The following is an 18,000-nucleotide window of genomic DNA, read 5'->3' on the forward strand; positions in this document are numbered from 1 at the left end:
GATTTGCAATCTACCCTTGAATTGTCTTCAAGATGTATCTATTCACAGCAAATGAAACTTTGTGGCCTTAACGAGACAGTCCGAAATACAAAGATTGTCCTGCAGCAGAATCATACTAATATCACCTGGCCAACTATGAGCAATGCCAAAGGAGTTGGACACGTTGACTCTGAAAGGTGTTGCTCTCTTTCAGGCTGTTTGAAACGCACCCCGAATGCAAGGATGTCTTCTTCCTCTTCCGTGACATAGACGATCTTCAGCAGCTGAAGATGAGCAAGGAGCTGCAATCGCACGGACTCCGGTCAGTAACTTTAACATAACGGTGTGAAGTAGAGAGTGTTAAACTGCTGTAATAAAAACAAGAAATGCTGGAACCACTCAGCAGGTCTGGCAGCATCTGTGGAAAGAGAAGCAGAGTTAACGGTTCGGGTCAGTGACCCTTCTTCGGAAGTGCTGAGTGTTTCCAGCATTTCTTGTTTTTATTTCAGATTTCCAGCATCCGCAGTATTTTGCTTTTATTTTAGTGTTAAACTGCTGACTGTGTTTTAAAGGGGCAGGAGCCTCGTGGGTGGGGAAGAGAGGGGGAAATGCCTTTAGCAAACATTACCTTTCGTTTACTCGTGTGTGTTACAAAAGTCACTTATAAAACAGGTCACTGTGCTTGTCAATAGCTCAGAGACCTGAACCTTGACAGTCAGAGATGCCTCTGCTGTTGTTCTATGCTGTGACCTCAGTTAGCTAACTGCAAATAGAAAGAAAGACTTGCATTTCTATAGTGTCTTCCAGACGTCTCAACATCCTCTCTAGCCAATAAAGTACTTTTGAAGTGTAGTCACTGTAGTAATGTAGCAAACACGGCAGCCAATTTGCGCACAGCAAGCTCCCAGCAATGTGATAATGACCAGATCATCTGGTTATGTGATGTTGATTGATATAAAAAAACCCTACAGCACTGTTTGATAAAGAACAGGGACGTGTTCTCCCTGGTGTCCTGAGGCCAATATTAATCCTTCAACCAACATCACTAAAACCAGATTATCTGGTCATTGTCACAAAGCTGTTTGTGGGAGCTTGCTGTGCACAAACTGTTTGGCACATGGCCTACATTACAGTAAGTGAATATACTTCACAATTACTTCATTGTCTGTAAAGCACTTTGGGACATTCTGAGGTTGTGGAAGGCACTATAGAAATGCAATTCTTTCTTTCTTACTGTGAACTTCAAGCAAGTAGAGGATCGGGTTTGGTTCCAATGGTCACTGGTAAATGACCAATTGCCAGTCAGGCTCGGGTTGGATTTTGTTGCTCGCACCAGCCCACGATGCCCAGCTTTTATTTCAACAGACAAGAAACTTGTGCCCCCAAGCAAAAGATTGGACTCCCCTGTCGAGGCTCGCACATGTAGAATGGCCATTCGGGGCATGATGGCAATGAGGCCCAAAGCCTAATATCGGGAGGGTGGAGGGGCCTGGAGCCTCACTGTCCAGGCACATGGATTGTACCCTACTTTCCAGGCCATATTGTTGTACCTTCATCTCACTGAGTCAATACCTTGAATTGTCCTGCCTAACACCATCAAAACAGCACCAACACCACCAGGACTGCAACAGTTCAAGGAGGACCCCAATCACCACTTTCTCAGGGCAACAAGGGATGGACAACAAGTGCAACCTTGCCAGTGCCATCCACCTCTTGAGAACAAAGCCCAAACCCACATCACTGCCACTGAATACAAACATCAGAACATTAAATGTTGGAAAGACATATTTTCAGATATACAAAAGGAACAAAAAGACCATAAGGCTAGGGAATCACACAAAGGTTAGCTAATAATTCAGTTGAATAGAAGAAAAAACAGGACAATTATAGAAAGACAGATTGTGAGAATCCTATTTCTTTCAAGCTCCTCTATTTAGAGGCATTAGATAAAAGTCCATGTAGGTTTGCAAAATGCAGCATGTGGTGAAGCTATTTCAGAGAGTCAGGATAATGGCAGACATGCCAAATGGATTCTTCACAAGACAAGACAGGAAAAAATTCCACATCAATTTATTTTTACTCCAGAATCTGTAAAATGTCTCCAGGGTCAGACATGTGCTCCAGAAATAAAATGTTCTATCTGGACTTGAACCCTCCCAACTAGGGTAGGGGGAATCCTGCACATGTAATCCCTGACTCTGTCCATTAATATCGGACCTTATCATGTCCTCAGGATGTGCTTCATAGCAATGCATTTCTTTTGGAGTGTTGACTGTTATGTGGCAAACATAGCCTCCCATTTGTGCTCAGCAAATGTTATCCTAATATTCAATGAGGGAGTGAGATTTGAACAAGACACCTGTTCTTCCAGTAGCTGTGATGGAGAAAAGAGTTGAGAGCATTTCTCATGCAAAGCATACAGAAGTCATGAGGAGCAGTCAGTGTAGGTGCAGAGAGCTCGATGGCCATGATATCTATCTGCTAGGATTCTCTGAGCTTCTTTGTACTCATTGACCAGTGTAACTCCAATCTCCTTGAATTTTTCAATCAGCATTTCAGAAAGTTTGATATCTATAAAGAAGATTGAGGCTCGTAGAAGTAATGGAAAATGAGTTCGTTAGATTGAAGTTGCTTTAGGACTGGAAAGTAATTGGAGAGAGCTTGCTCTGTGGGATAGGTGCGTGGAAATGATTAGTGGAGGCCACTGAGGCTATTCTGGGATGACTGATGTCACACTATACTTAAATGATGGCAACCAGAAGATACACATTCATACTCACCCCCTCTGTGTGTCTCAGATCTCATCTCCCACCTGGAATGGGTGGGCTGTCTTATGAGGAAAGATTGGACATGCTAGGCTTGTATCCGCTAGAATGTAGAAGAGTAAGAGGCAACTTGATTGAAACATATAAGATCCTGAGGGGTCTTGACAGGGTGGATGTGGAAAGGATGTTTCCCCTTGTGGCAGAATCTAGAACTGGCGGTCACTGTTTAAAAATAATGGGTCGCCCATTTAAGACAGAGATGAGGAGAAATCTTTTCTCTCAGAGGGTCGTGAGTCTTTGGAATTCTCTTCCTCTGGTGGGTGTGTGGAATGCGCTGCCAGCAGTGGTAGTAGAAGCAGGTACATTAGGGGCATTTAAGAGACTCTTGGATAGGTACATGGATGATAGTAGAATGAAGGGTAGGTAGTTACTTAGATCTTAGAGTAGGTTAAAGGTTCGGCACAACATCGTGGGCCGAAGGGCCTGTACTGTGCTGTACTGTTCTATGTTCTAAAAGGCGGTGGAAGCAGAGTCTTTGAATATTTTTAAGGCAGAGGTGATAGATTCTTGATAAGCAAGGGGATGGGAGGTTATCAGAGGTAGGCGGGAATGTGGAGTAATCAGTTCAGCCATGATCAATTGAATGACGGAGCAGGCTCAAAGGGCCGAGTGGCCTACTCCTGCTCCCAATTCGTATGTTCGTATAATCACTCTGTCCTTGTGTCTGAGGCCCAATTTCCTACACTAACTAAATTCAAATTCTCAAAACTGCCATAGTGAGATTTGAGCTCATGTTCTCTGGATTACTAGTCTATAATATAACCACTCTACCTTGAGGAAAATGTGGAATCATTGAAGAAGACATTGAGGAGCTATATATTCTTTTAATAATGGATGGATGAGCTTGGATCAGTTCTTGTGACCTGTTAGTTTTTGCATTCTCCCTGCGAATGCTTTGTATTCCCCAATTCCAATAACCCATTGGCTTGCGTTGAAAAATGTCAACCAACAAATGTGTTGAGCTGCAAAACCAATAGATGACTGTAACTTTCCAGTTGTAATGGATCACATGTTTCTTTCAGTGTGATGTCCTTCATTGAGAAAAGTGTGGCAAGATTAGCGCAGGAAGACAAATTGGAACAGTTGGCTTTTGAACTAGGCCGAAGCCATTATAGATACAATGCTCCACCCAAATATTACGAGGTAAGATCTCTATTAAACCTGGTGCAAGCCACCTAACCAGTCTACTAGTTGTTGCTCAGTGGGTTAAATTCCTAGTTCCTTGTATAAAGCATCACAACTGCATGGGACATGTTAGATGGAGAGGTTGGCCTTTTCCTGTCCAACATTTTCATATGTTTGTACATGTTAATACCCGCCCAATATTTCTCGGAGGGTGAGTAATAAGCAGCATCTGCTGAATTTTGTATGTTTTTTTTGTTGTTGCTGAATTAAAGGGGACTTGCACTCTGCCAAGTTCTCTCAATGTTCTGAAGGTAGTTAGCTAGGGGAAGTGCTACAAACATCACTCATACACCTTGACATTATGCGTAGTGCTTAAGAAATTCCTTCCTCCTCCATTTTACCAAATCTGTTATCTGGTTTATTTTAAATTTGTTAACACTTCTAGTTAAAATAGAGAAGAAAGGTATCTTGTTCCAATAGATTAAGCATTCATGTACAAGTATTCCAAAGTACTGGATACTACATTATACAAGGAGCTTTTTAAACTCTGTCTCTTTCCCTCAGCTCCATTCCATTTGTCTCATACTGTAATCATGGCCGAGAGCTTTTATCGTATCTTCCATTTTCCTCTTTCCCTTTTTCTGTTACTTAGCTCTTTGTCTAATTATTTTTCCTACTCATTCGTGCTCAGGAGATCAGAAATGTGGGACCCCTCACCTCCCTCAGCCTTCGCTCCCTTTTACAGGCTGCAGGCTCTTAGAAATCCTAAGTTTGACATCCCCTAATCTCCATCACTTTATCGATCTGACATCCTCTACTCTTTCCAACCTTGCTGCTTTCTGCACCATCGCCTTTGACCTTTCAACTTAGTTTCCTAAAGTAGTGTAACTTGGGCACTCTTTGTGGCTGTGCTTGAAGCTGGTTGGAAGATAATCAGCAACAAACATTTTATAAATAACTCCTCCCTCCACTGACCTGGAACCATTAGCTGTTTACTGTGATCGGTGCTTTCCATTCGAAGTTTGGGATAATTTGGGAGCAAGGAGATGCAGCATTCCCCAAAATGGAAATCAGACACCAAAGCCTAAGCTTTACTGTGGGAATCAGGATCCCGAAGTCGAGAAGAGCAGGACCCGAGCTTGGGGAAAGAGCAGGGTACGGGATTAATTGGAAACCTCTGCCATGGAGCAGGGACGAATGGCCTCCGTCAATAGTGTATCATTCTATGATTCTGCGATTACCCTAATCAGAAGTTGCATTTCTAGCATTTCAGTCTCTAACATTTCCCTATGTTATAACAGTGATTATACTTCAAGAAACGGCTGTAGAACACTTTGGGATCACTCGAGGCTGTGAAAGGTGCTGTCTAAGGAGCCTTGGTGCGTTGCTGCAGTGCATCTTGTAGATGGTACACACTGCTGCCACTGTGCATCGGTGGTGAAGGGAGTGAATGTTTGTGAATGGTGTGCCAATCAAGCGGGCTGCTTTGTCCTGGATGGTGTCGAGCTTCTTGAGTGTTGTTGGAGCTGCACCCATCCAGGCAAATGGAGAGTATTCCATCATACTCCTGACTTGTGCCTTGTAGATGGTGGACAGGCATTGGGGAGTCAGGAAGTGAGTTACTCGCCACAGAACTCCCAGCCTCTGGCCTGCTCTTGTAAGCACAGTATTTATATGGCTACTCCAGTTCACTTTCTGGTCAATAGTAACTCCCAGGATGTTGATAGTGGGGGATTCAGTGATGGTAATGCCATTGAATGTCAAGGGAGATGATTAGATTTTCTCTTATTGCAGATGGTCATTGCCTGGCACTTTTGTGGCGTTAATATTACTTGCCACTTACCAGCCTAAGCCTGAATGTCGTCCAGCTTTTGCTGCATATGGACACGGGCTGCCTCAGTATCTGAGGAGTTGCGAATGGTACTGAGCATCGTACAATCAGCCAACATTCCCACTTCTGACCTTTATGATAGATGTTAAATTGGTTGTTTTGAATCAGAAATTATATATTTGTCTTGCCATCAGTCCGAATTTTTCTATTCTTGGCATCTTCTGCTCCCACTTTGGCAGCTGTTCTAAAGTTTGATAGCTGGCTTGGAAGGCAAGTTGAACAGGATAATTATACAGAAGACTGAATTCCACCCGCCTTTGCCCAACTCCCTCTCTTGTACGTGTTCCGTGGTCAGTATTTTGTTTGCTTCTCGGAACTAATGCCATGTTGTAGCTTGGATTACTATCTCTAGTTGAACATATTCCTGCAGGTTTCATCACATAAGCCCCCTCAGTTCCGATTACACCACCTCACATCAAACAGCCGTTTCACTCCCCCTCAACCCACCCCCATCTCCAGTATTTCCAAGACAAATATCTTTAGTTTTTCTCCTGGTTTTTCCCACAACAGCAGTGCCCAGGAGATTAATCTTCAATTCTTGCAAACTTCAGGATAATGCTCAGGATAACCCCTAGCTGTGCGGACTCCACCCCTCTCCCTGTCTGAGGATGAACCACAACCATAGTGTCATATTTGACCCTGAGTGGAGCTTGTGACCATATTCACCCTGTCACCAAGACTGGCTTTTTCCACCTTTATAACTCAGCTTATCTGCTGCTGCATCCCTCTTCCATGCCTTTGTTACCCCTAGGCTTGACTATGCACTCCTGGCCAGCCTCCCTCATTCTACCCTCTGTAAACCTGAGGTCATCCAAAACTCTTCTGCCCATGTTCTAACCAGCACCTAGGCCCATTTGCCCATTGACCCTGTGCTCGCTGCCCCACATTGGCTCCCGGTTAAGCAACACCTCAATTTTAAAATTCTTATCCCTGTTTTCAAATCTCTCCATAGCCTTATCTCTCCCCATCTCTGTAATCCCCTTCAGCCCTACAATCCTCTCAGACTCTGCGCTCCTCCAATTCTGGCCTCTTGAGCTTCCCCGATTTTAATCACTCCACCATTGCCTTCAGCTGGCTGAATTCCAAATTCCGGACTTCCCTCCTTAAACCCCTCCACCTCTCTATCTCTCTCTCCTCTTTTAAGATGCTCCTTAAAACCTGCTTCTTTGACCAGGCTTTTGGGCATCAGCCCTAATATCTCCTTATGTGGCTTGCTGTCATATTTTGCTTTATAATGCCCGGTGAAGTGACTTGGGATGTTTTATTACGTTAAAGGCACTATATAAATGAAAGTTGTTCTTGTAAAGTAAGTACTTATTTGACTTGAGTCTTTATTAATTGGGGAGCCAAGGCTCATACCACCCAAGATTGAAAACAGTAGGAGAAATGGTGGCCTGGCAATTGGACAATGTAGCGCCCTTTTTCTTCAGGCATGACACGGCCTACTAAAATGGCGTGCAGGAATTGCGCACAATCTGTATGTTGGGTCAGGACAAACAAGATGTGTCCTTTATCTGTGCCTCATTAAAAATATTTGGGTTGGTGAGGGGTGATCAGGGGGCTCGATTGGCATTATGAGGGCAACAAAATGGCACCTGCCCAAGTTCCCGGCCTGGGCCAAGAGTGAGGAGAGTTGGCCTTGCGGAATCTTACCAGGAGAACTGGGTGCAGAAAGGCTGGCCAGCTGGGGGAAGGGAGAGGGGGAAATCTAGAGCAGCAGCAGCACTTAAAGGGTTCCTCCTTTTATTTCAAGGGAAATTGCATATTTAGTGTCAAAGTGAGCCAAGAAGAACATGAGGAACAATATTTTGGGTGAACATGTTGCAACTCACGAAAAACTAATTAAATAATTATTCCATGCAAATGAGGGTTTGCGGTTGCCAACAGTGCAGCCTCCTCTTGTTTATCAGAAATGCCAGTCACAAACTTTATCTTTCTTTGAGTTTTACAAGGCTCATGTGCCCATAGTGAGGATCCATATCTAAAGTGGGACCACATAAAATTGAGGTTAGTGGTGTTTTGTCTCTAATATGAGCGAATAAATGTTGGGTTTATCTACAGCTCATGTTACAAGTCGATATCCCACAACACTTTCAGTATAGTTACTTGTTTTCACATGTCCCAGGGTTGTTTTTAAGCCATGAGCTTTCTTTTTAATGCCTGCATCAGTTTTATTTCGAAGCTCTTGGTCAGCTTTTGCTAGAATATTTGTCTTGGTCAGTATGCATCAGAAGATGTGTAGACAATGGTTATGAGTAGAAGACATGTAATAATGATAGTATTGCATGTTTCTCTACAGTATGTTGGACTGCAGTTCATTGATGTGGTGAAACCGATCTTGAAAGAGAAATGGACACCAGATGTGGAAGAAGCATGGAAGGTAGGGAGTTCAGCACTGAATATTGGATGTTCAATCCCATTCAATTGACGATAAACCATAGAACAGTAGGTGGCCATTCTGCCCATCATATCTGTATTGGCTCTTTACTGGCGAAATAGTCCAAGTACTTTAAGCGCGAGGAAGCAGTACACTGAGTTAAGGAGGGAGAGTTTGTGGGTGGTGAATGAAAGCTTAGTTGAGGAGTTGGATTTTTTGAGGATATTTTGAATGGTGGAATCATAGAATGTGACACGACAGATGTTGGACATTCAGCCTATCTTGCCTATGTCAGCTCATTTCCTGCTTTTCCCCATAGCCCTGTAGTTTAGTTTAGTTTAGTTTAGAGATACAGCACTGAAACAGGCCCTTCGGCCCACCGAGTCTGTGCCGACCATCAACCACCCATTTATACTAATCCTACACTAATTCCATATTCCTACCACATCCCCACCTGTCCCTATATTTCCCTACCACCTACCTATACTAGGGGTAATTGCTAATGGCCAATTTACCTATCAACCTGCAAGTCTTTGGCATGTGGGAGGAAACCGGAGCACCCGGAGGAAACCCACGCAGACACAGGCAGAACTTGCAAACTCCACACAGGCAGTACCCAGAATTGAACCCGGGTCGCTGGAGCTGTGAGGCTGCAGTGCTAACCACTGCGCCACTGTGTCATCACTGTGTAATTTTTCCTTTTCAAGTATTTATCCAATTCCCTTTTGAAAGTTACTATTGAATTTGCTTCCACCGCCCTTTCAGGCCGCGCGTTCCAGATCACAACAACTGGCTGCGTAAGAAAAGTTCTCCACATCTCTCTGCTGGTTCTTTTGCAGGATGGAAAGAGGAGAGGCTTAGAGAAAGAATAGCAAAGGGAAAATTTGCAAGGAGATTTCTTCTGATTATGAGTTCATTAGGAATGGACCAGAGACCACCATTCTGCTTTAAACTGGAATTAAAAACTTGCATTTAGGGAGCGCCTTTCACAGTCTCAGGATGTGCCAAGACGTTTTACAGCCAATGAAGTACTTTTGAAATCTTGTCACTGTTGTAATGTAGAAAATACGGCAGCCAGTTTTCACACAGTTTTTGCAACCTTCCACAAATAGCAAAGTAATTATGACCAGATCATCTGTTTTTAGTGTTGTTGGTTAGGGATAAATATCAGCCTGGTTTCTGTGCTCAAGGCTCTAGAGTGGGACTATGAACCCACAAGCTTCTGACTCCTCTGAGGCAAGAATGCTACCCACTGAGTCAAGGCTGATGCTAAGTTTACAACGCCTGTAACACCCCATGACCAGGGAAATCTGTCTTGCCGCCAATCACATCCCAATAATTGAAAACGAGCTTCTAGGCCCTGAAATCCATTACGTTCACTCGCGGACAAGGTCCTTGCCATCCACCTTACTGGTGTCCTGGCTTTGATGGAAACATGGCTACAGTTGGCAACACCTTGCCCCTTAGTGGCAGCACTTTGTACCACCTGTCATGCCAAGACCACTGCGGTGGTAGTGTGGCTCTTATCACCAAATCATACCTTTGTCGCTTCCCCTCCACCCCCCCCCCCCCATCCATCCCACTCCTCTCATACCTTCTCCTCCCTCAGTCACTTCAGCTGGCGTCTTTGGCTGTCCATTCATCATGCTACTTCTGCCACTTGATTTGCAGCTCTCCTCCTCAACCTTTTGAAACACTTTTTCACACATAGCATAGGGGAAATCTGGAACTCTCTCCCCCAAAAGCTGTTGAGGCTGGGGATTCAATTGAAAGTTTTAAAACCGAGATTAATCGAATTTTTTTAGGTAAGGGTTACAGTTAGAGTTGAGATACAGATCATGTTCTAATTGAATGGCAGAACAGACTCGAGGGGCTGAATGGCCGTCCCTATGCTCCTACTCTTTCCCATGAGTAATTCTTTGGTCCCTCAGGTCCAAGGAGTGGCCCACATGGTTGATTTTGGAATCCATCACCAGGCTGCACCTTGTGCTTTCAAATCCACTCACTAATCCAGGTTCATTGAGGAGAGCAAAGGTAACCCTTGACTGCTTTTCTCCACCCACAACCATTACCTTCAGCCCCTGCCCTCTCCATGCACACCCCCAACAAGAGGTGTAATGAGCTCTTTTTTCACTGACACCATCAGGCAGAGGTGGCTTGGACAAGTTGAAAGCTACGGAAGATGGAAGAAGAAAGCTCAGTGAAGAGAGAATTGGAATAATTGAGTTGGAAGGTGACCAAAAGGATTTAGTTTTGCTTCTTCTTGTAGTCATCAGTTTTGTATCTAAGAGACCCTTCTCCCACTACTCTTTTCAACAAGGAACAAAATGCTTTTCCATGGAAACCACTTTAGTGCTAATCCAGTTTACGCCAGAAGACACGTATTCTTGGTGAATGATATTGGTGCGTGCATTTGTTGTTTGTTGCTTTCACTGAAATCTGACAGCTCATAATATCACTGTAAGTACCACAAAATATCACAGTTTTAATTCTGTGATATGAAACAATTACATTGATGCAAAGACATGATCCAATGGCTTCAAATGAACTGTCATAACAGCTTCCAAACTCATCATTGAGTTCCCAGCATTATTTGGCTTGCAAACACAGGCCAAGACAGTGAGTACTGGTGTGTGTGCTCTTGGTTCAGTTTGTAATGGCCAGATGATCTGTTTTTAGTGATGTTGATTGAGGGACAAATATTGGCCAGAACCTCAAGTGCTCATCTTCCGATAGTGCCGTGGGATCTTTTACTTCAGCTGAGAGGGCAGACGGAGCCTCAGTTCAATGTCTCCGCTGATCGACAGTGCAGGACTGGGAGTATCAGCCTGGAGTTCGAACTCAAGCCCTGGCCTGAACAGGAACCCAAAAATCTTCTGGCTCAGAGGCGAGAGTGTTACACAGTGAGCCCAGCAGACACTTGGAAAGAGATCTGGGAAATGTCCACATTTTTAAAATAACTTTTTATCTGTTGCTGGCAGCAATCCGGAGTCTTTCCTGGTGTGTAAACTGGAAACATTCCTGGTTCTCACCTGCCAAGAACTAAAACAGAGCTGCTTTAACTGGAAACTCTTCAGCAACCAAAGCCCAAGACCTACAAGCATTACAACAAATGAACACACACTTCAGGCTCCCAGATAGTGCCCCGATCCAGAGATGTTTAACTTTAACACCTCCCTCAGCTTTCATTGTTCACCTCATTTCATTCCTCAAGGCGTCTTTGCTGTAGAAGATGGCCAACTCCTCGAGCAAGGGTGTCCTCAGCAAAACCTAGAACCTGCTTTTTATAAAATACACAAAGAAAATTTCTCTTCCATTCCCCCAATGCTCCAAACTGGCAGAAAGGAAATACTAAGAACACATATCAGAAAGGACTTCACACAACATATGGAATGGCCATTGGATAATGGAGTCCCTGTTGGATAATGGAGACCCTGGATCACTCAAAATAAATATTCCCCAAATAATTCCTCATGAAGATGCAATTCCTTACAAGGAATATTTCATCTCCCCCCACGATGCCTCACACACAATTTCAGATGAAATGCAGGAGAAACAGAAGGCGGAGGGAGGGGTGTAAGAGATGAGGGAGGGAGAGGGAGTGAACAAAACAAAGAAAATTACAGCACAGGAACAGGCCCTTCGGCCCTCCAAGCCTGCGCCGATCCAGATCCTCTATCTAAACATGTCGCCTATTTTCTAAGGGTCTGTATCTCTTTTCTTCCTGCCCATTCATGTATCTGTCTAGATACATCTTAAAAGACGCCATCGTGCCCGCATCTACCACCTCCACTGGCAACGCGTTCCAGGCACCCACCACCCTCTGCGTAAAGAACTTTCCACGCATATCCCCCCTAAACTTTTCCCCTTTCACTTTGAACTCGTGTCCTCTAGTAATTGAATCCCCCACTCTGGGAAAAAGCCTCTTGCTATCCACCCTGTCTATACCTCTCATGATTTTGTACACCTCAATCAGGATGGGTTGAGGGAGGGGAGAGGGAGGGAGTGAGAGAGAGAGGAGGGGGTAGAGGAGTGAGGGAGTGGAAGATGGTGAAGGGCGTTGAGGGGTAAGAGGGAGGAGGGAGTCAGCAAGAGGAGAGGGGTGAGGGGATGAGAGATGGGGAGGGGTGAGGGGGGGAGGGAGGGGTAGTCGGTGCGAGGGAGGAGGGGAGGAGGGGATGAGAGAATGAGGGAGGGGGAGGAGGTGAGAGGATGAGGGAGGGGGTAGTGGATGAGGGGGGAAGGGGGAGGGGTAGAGAATCTCACTCTGATCACTAACTGCAGCCTTTTTGTCTCCAGTCTTTGTTTGACTACTTGACGAGGATGATGAAGAGAGGATACCAAGAGGCCGAGCAGCGAAAAGGTGTTAACCAAGCCAGCTACGCAAAGCAGCGAGCTCCATCCATCTCTAACTCCAATCAGAATGTCATCTAAAGCACAATAACCTGGGCCATGGGAGGAGAGGGAAGAGTAATCTAGATGGGCCTGTGTGGATCAATTTCTGAGTTGGGGGCTGGGGGAATGGGAATTAAAATTTGTCACCATCCAAATTTAAGTTTGGCTCAAATAGTTTGTTCCCTTTTTGGTTTGATTTGAAATGCAGTGACACCCCAGCCCTCTCGCACCCCATCAATCTTGTTGCTACCGATTACAACCTGACTGTGCAGTATGAGACCACCAGGCAGGGAATGAGCATCAGAATGGTCATCAGCCTTGGTGGCATTCGCTACACCACCAAAACAGATTGACCAGTCATTCCTTCATTGCTGTTGTGGGATCTTGCTGTGCATCAAATGCCTGCAGGTAGCAGTAATTCATTTGGAGGGCATGAAAGATGTTGTGCAAATGCAGGGCAGCTGCTGATCCCAAAGCTGTTCAGGCCCAAATCCGGGTCCTCATTGTACAAGTTGTATGGGTGAAATGTGTTATGTCGTAGATGCCCCTGTACAGAATCTCCACTCAGCTGAGACAGGCGAGAATGCATTAAGCTAAGAGTCTATTCTGTGGTACTTGTCGAATGAGAAATTCCTCTCTCTTCAAATGTTTTCTATTCTTGTAATTATGCTTTTTCTTTCTCTCTTATTTTGCATGAAGTGACACTGATATGGACAAATAAAATGATTGTTTCACCACAAAATGTTTCTTAATGGTTTGAAAGGTCAGTCTGGGCGGTCAATGGGCTGTGCCCAAGGACATCATTGGTTTAAAGCAATAAAAACAAGAAATGCTGGAACCACTCAGCAGGTCTGGCAGCATCTGTGAAAAGAGAAGCAGAGTTAACGTTTCGGGTCAGTGACCAAAGTTCCGAAGAAGGGTCACTGACCCGAATCGTTAACTCTGCTTCTCTTTTCACAGATGCTGCCAGACCTGCTGAGTGGTTCCAGCATTTCTTGTTTTTATTTCAGATTTCCAGCATCCGCAGTATTTTGCTTTTATATTATTGGTTTAAGGCAAACTGTTCGGATGTTCTTCAAACAAACAGTGATCAGAATTTCTATTGATTGAGCAGAGCAGTGGAGCCTGATAGGGTGATAGGGTGAGGGTGGAGCATAAACCTGTTGGACCAAATAGCCTGTTTCTGTGCTGTAAATTCTATGAATATTTACAATGGCAGGGATTGACAGGCTATTGTTAGACAGATGAGGTTGGATTGGCCTCTATTTATGCACCTTGGTGAATTTTCACCTTGCTGGTGAACAGCACATCATTCCACTGGGTAAAGTATTGGAATCAGATTTATTTTTCAGTGTTTATCAATCAATGTGTTGTGCGTCTCTGTATGATTGTAACTATGTAGACAGAGTCACTCTTCAAGAGCTGTTGGCCAATCAGAGGTGGGCAACTCTTCCACTGAGCAGCGCCACCATGCAGGCGGAGGACCACCTACCCGAGGCCCAGGAGTGGTGCTGGACCCAGGCCACAGGTAGGTCAGGGCAGGAGGGGTCTTGTGGGGTGGGTGGGGGGTATAGTGGGGTCACTAACAAGGGCAGGGGGGTGTCTCTCATTGGGCCCCCCCTTACTGATGCCTGGTCCCGCGATCAGGCACTAAGTGCCTTTCAATGAGGGACCCCCTCCCCCCATCCCGGAGCCGGGAAGCAGCCTGGACGGCTTTTCGTGGCAACAGGGCTGCCCGCCAACAATTAATTGCGGCGACAGCAGAAAGGGGCCCTTAATTGGGGATTAATTGCCCAGTTAAGGGCCTCAGTTGGCAGTGGGGCAGGAAGGTCATTCACAGGCCTTCCCACCCCGGACTAAATTTTGGCGGAGGCGGGAAGATGGCCTCAAAACCTGGCGTGGGGGAGAGCATAAAATTCCCCCATATATGTGTGTCTCTCCATGATAACAATCAAAAAACCTGCACATATACATCATTCAGCAACTGATAAATCAAAAAAGTCAACGATACCAAAAGGGGAGGTAATTGACATCATATTCATTTTTAAGGAACTGCACATAAAGGATTTGATAGGGTCAATAGAGAGAAACTATTTCCTCTGGGGGGTGAGTCCAGAACAAGGGAGCAGAACCTTAAAATCTGAGCCAGGCGGTTCAGGGGTGATGTCAGGAAGCACTTCTTCACACAAAGGGGAGTGGAAATCTGGAATTCTCTCCCCTAAAAAGCTGTTGAGACTGGGATCAATTGGAAATTTCAAAACAGAAATTGATAGATTTTTGTTAGGTAAAGGATATTAAAGATTATGGAACCAAGGTAGATAGATGGAGCTAAGATACAGATCAGGCATGATTGAACTGAATGATGGAACAGGCTTGAGGGGCTGAATGGTCTCCTCCTGTTCCTACGTACATGCACAGCAATACGTTATGATCCTTTCCAAAGACCTGTTAACTTGATAATATGAGAACCTTCCTCATCCTCAAGATGCCAAACATCACTTTACGGCCATTTCATCTGAAAGTGTGGGTACCCTTGCAGACAATCGATTCTCAGCAAGATCCCACAAACAGCAATTGAGATGAATGGCCAGTTGACCTGGACTAGGGAGGAGGGAGGGAAATCATACGAGCATACGAATTAGGAGCAGAAGTAGGCCATTCGGCCCCTCTAGCTTGCTCCATCAGAATAAGATCATGGCTGATCTGTGTTTCGAATTCCACACTCCCATCCACCCCCAATAACTGCTGATTCTCTTGCCTAACAAGAATCTATCTACCCCTGTCTTAAAATTATTCAATGACCCCGACTCCACCACCTTCTGAGGCAGAGTTCCAAAGTCGCACAACCCTCTGAGAGAAAATATTTCTCCTCATCTCTGTCCTAAAAGGGCGACACCTAATTTTAAAACAGTGCCCCCTCGTTCTGGACTCACCCACAAGATGAAACATCCTTTCCACATCCACCTTGTCAAGAACATTCAGGATCTTATAAACTTCAATCAGCCAGGGTTCCTGTTCCTCCTGGATAGGATGGAGCTCAGCTGTGATTAGTTCAGTGGCAATAACCAGGGCAACTAACTCTCCATGTGCCTGAGATTACAATTCTCCACCTCCGCTCGGGACTTCTGCAAGTGTAATCCCAAAAATGTGCATTGAAGGGAAATTAGCTCAGCCCAACTCACAACTTGGACTGAAAATAAACTACAAAAAGAATCTTCAGACAATTCCACTGGAATCAGCCCTAATATCTTGGGGTCTCCAGAACTAACCAAGAATGGTTAAGTCCCAAGGAGAGGGAGAGACATCCTTAGGTTACTCTGCTCTCTGGAGGCTAGATCAAGATCAGCTCCTTTCTGCTCAAGTTAGACTCCTGGTCTGGGTCACATCACTGAGTCCTGTGTCAAATGAGTGTCAGGCAATCTCAATCCATGACCATGTGAATGCCATGACGTAACCGATCTCCAGCTCGACATTAACTTGGGAATTTAACTCTTGACACAGGACGGTTAATATGAGAAAGGGAATAATGTTATGCTGGCACAGCAGAGATTGAGGGAGGTAGGGGGAGTATTGCTGGCAAAGACCTGTTACTGGGAAAACGTGTCAACAATTGAAAATGGCTGGCAGGAAAAGCTGAACCTTCGAACCTACGCTACATTCACGATGGTTGAAGCATCGGGCAAAATGGTTCCTCACCCCGCAACCAATGTAACCTCCCAGGAAAGGCCAAAGAACAAAGAAAACCCTCAGGACTAATCAAGGTAAAAGAGGCAGGACAGCAGAAACTCTCCATACACCTGATCTGGTCTGGGAGTGTTTGATATAAATGCTGGATCATCAAGATAGGAAAGTGTTCTATTCTCCAGCGCTATCAACCCTCAGCTTCAATCATAGGTACATTCATTCAGAATAACCCTTTGAAATGATTTGTAACTTCTCTTGGATAAAAAGAACTTGCCCTGACCAGACCTGCCATTAAGACAATATATCTAATGGATCTCATCTACCGATTAGGCACACTACAGCCTGCCGGACTGAACATTGAGTTCAATATTTCAGAGCATGACAGCCCCCCATTTTACTTTCATTTTTAGTTGTTTTTTCTTCCTTTTTTTTAACATTCTTTTTTACATTTTTTACAATTTTTTTTGCATTTATTTCATTTCATCTTAGTTTGTTCAGTTTGCTTACCCACTGTTTTTTTCAGGTTGTTTTTCTTCAGGTTTGCACTTGCTGTTGTTCAATATTCAGTGTATTCACACCTAATCTGTACTAATGCTTTGTCTTTCAACACACCATTAACATATTGTTTGCCTTTGCTCCCTGACCTTTTGGTCAGCTATGTGGCCTGGTCCAATCTGCACCTTCTCCTTTGTTATCTCTTGCCCCACCCCCACCTCACTTGTTTATAATCTGTGACTTTTCTAATATTTGTCAGTTCCGAAGAAGGGTCACTAACCTGAAACGTTAACTCTGCTTCTCTTTCCACAGATGCTGCCAGACCTGCTGAGTGATTCCAGCATTTCTTGTTTTTGTTTCATAATTCAATGTTGTTTTCAAAATTTGAGGTTACTGAGTATCAATGTATGTATCAATGAGCATCTCAGTATTAACCAGGGGGAGGAGTGTATCAGTATTAAAGGAGAGGGGGATGTTGTCCTCAGTATCTTGGACAGTAACCCCTGCCAACAACCCTCACACCTACCCCCCACACCCTCACACCTACCCCCTCCATCCTGCCTCCCTGCACCTCCACAGCACTGGCCTGCAGTTACACTGGTCATTGGGTCCCAATCTCCACAGGTTCCTATTTATTTTTGCTTCTGTGATTTGCCCAGTTGAGAAAAGGAATGAAATACTTCCATTTCTATAGCACCTTTCACAGCCTCAGATGTCCCAAAGGACCTCACAACCAATGAGGTACTTTTGCAGTGTAGTCACTATTGTAATGTAGGAAACTCGGCAGCTAATTTGACCACGGCAAGATCCCACAAACAGCAATGTGATAATGATCAGATAATCTGTGCTCGTGATGTTGGCTGAGGGATACATTTTGGCCGGGACACTGATGAGAACTCCCCTGCTCTTCTTCGAAATAGTGCCATGGAACCTTTAACATTAACCTTAGAGAGTAGATGGGGCCTTAGTTTAATATTTCATCCAAAAGATGGCCCCTCCAACATTCCAGCACTCCCTCAGCATTGCACTGGGATTATCAGCCTTAATTTTTGTGCCCAAGTACTCTTGAGTGGGGCTTGAATCCGGAACCTTCTGACTTAGGGGCAAGAGCGTGCTACCCAATGAGCCACAGCTGACTCCAAATTCTAAACTTCTAGATTGTCAGAAGGTTCAGTAGGAGTGAGGGTGACGGAGATGAAAGCTGAGGACTTGGCTTGCACCAAGTGTAT

The 18,000-nt window shown here is 44.7% G+C and overlaps 1 protein-coding gene across 1 annotated transcript in view; it reads left to right on the forward strand.

The window, feature by feature from the left end:
- xgb (x globin) overlaps positions 1-13,206 on the forward strand; it is a 94,327-nt gene extending 81,121 nt beyond the window's left edge. Inside the window, exons 2-5 of the mRNA XM_068019194.1 lie at positions 177-301; positions 3,827-3,947; positions 8,120-8,200; positions 12,497-13,206. Of these exons, the coding sequence (XP_067875295.1) occupies positions 177-301; positions 3,827-3,947; positions 8,120-8,200; positions 12,497-12,631 (462 nt within the window). The 3' untranslated portion in view covers positions 12,632-13,206. The remainder of the gene's footprint in view (positions 1-176; positions 302-3,826; positions 3,948-8,119; positions 8,201-12,496) is intronic.
- Positions 13,207-18,000: the final 4,794 nt, after the last annotated feature.

This window comes from Heterodontus francisci, chromosome 40 (assembly GCF_036365525.1).
Source record: "Heterodontus francisci isolate sHetFra1 chromosome 40, sHetFra1.hap1, whole genome shotgun sequence".
In the NCBI taxonomy this organism is placed as follows: domain Eukaryota; kingdom Metazoa; phylum Chordata; class Chondrichthyes; order Heterodontiformes; family Heterodontidae; genus Heterodontus; species Heterodontus francisci.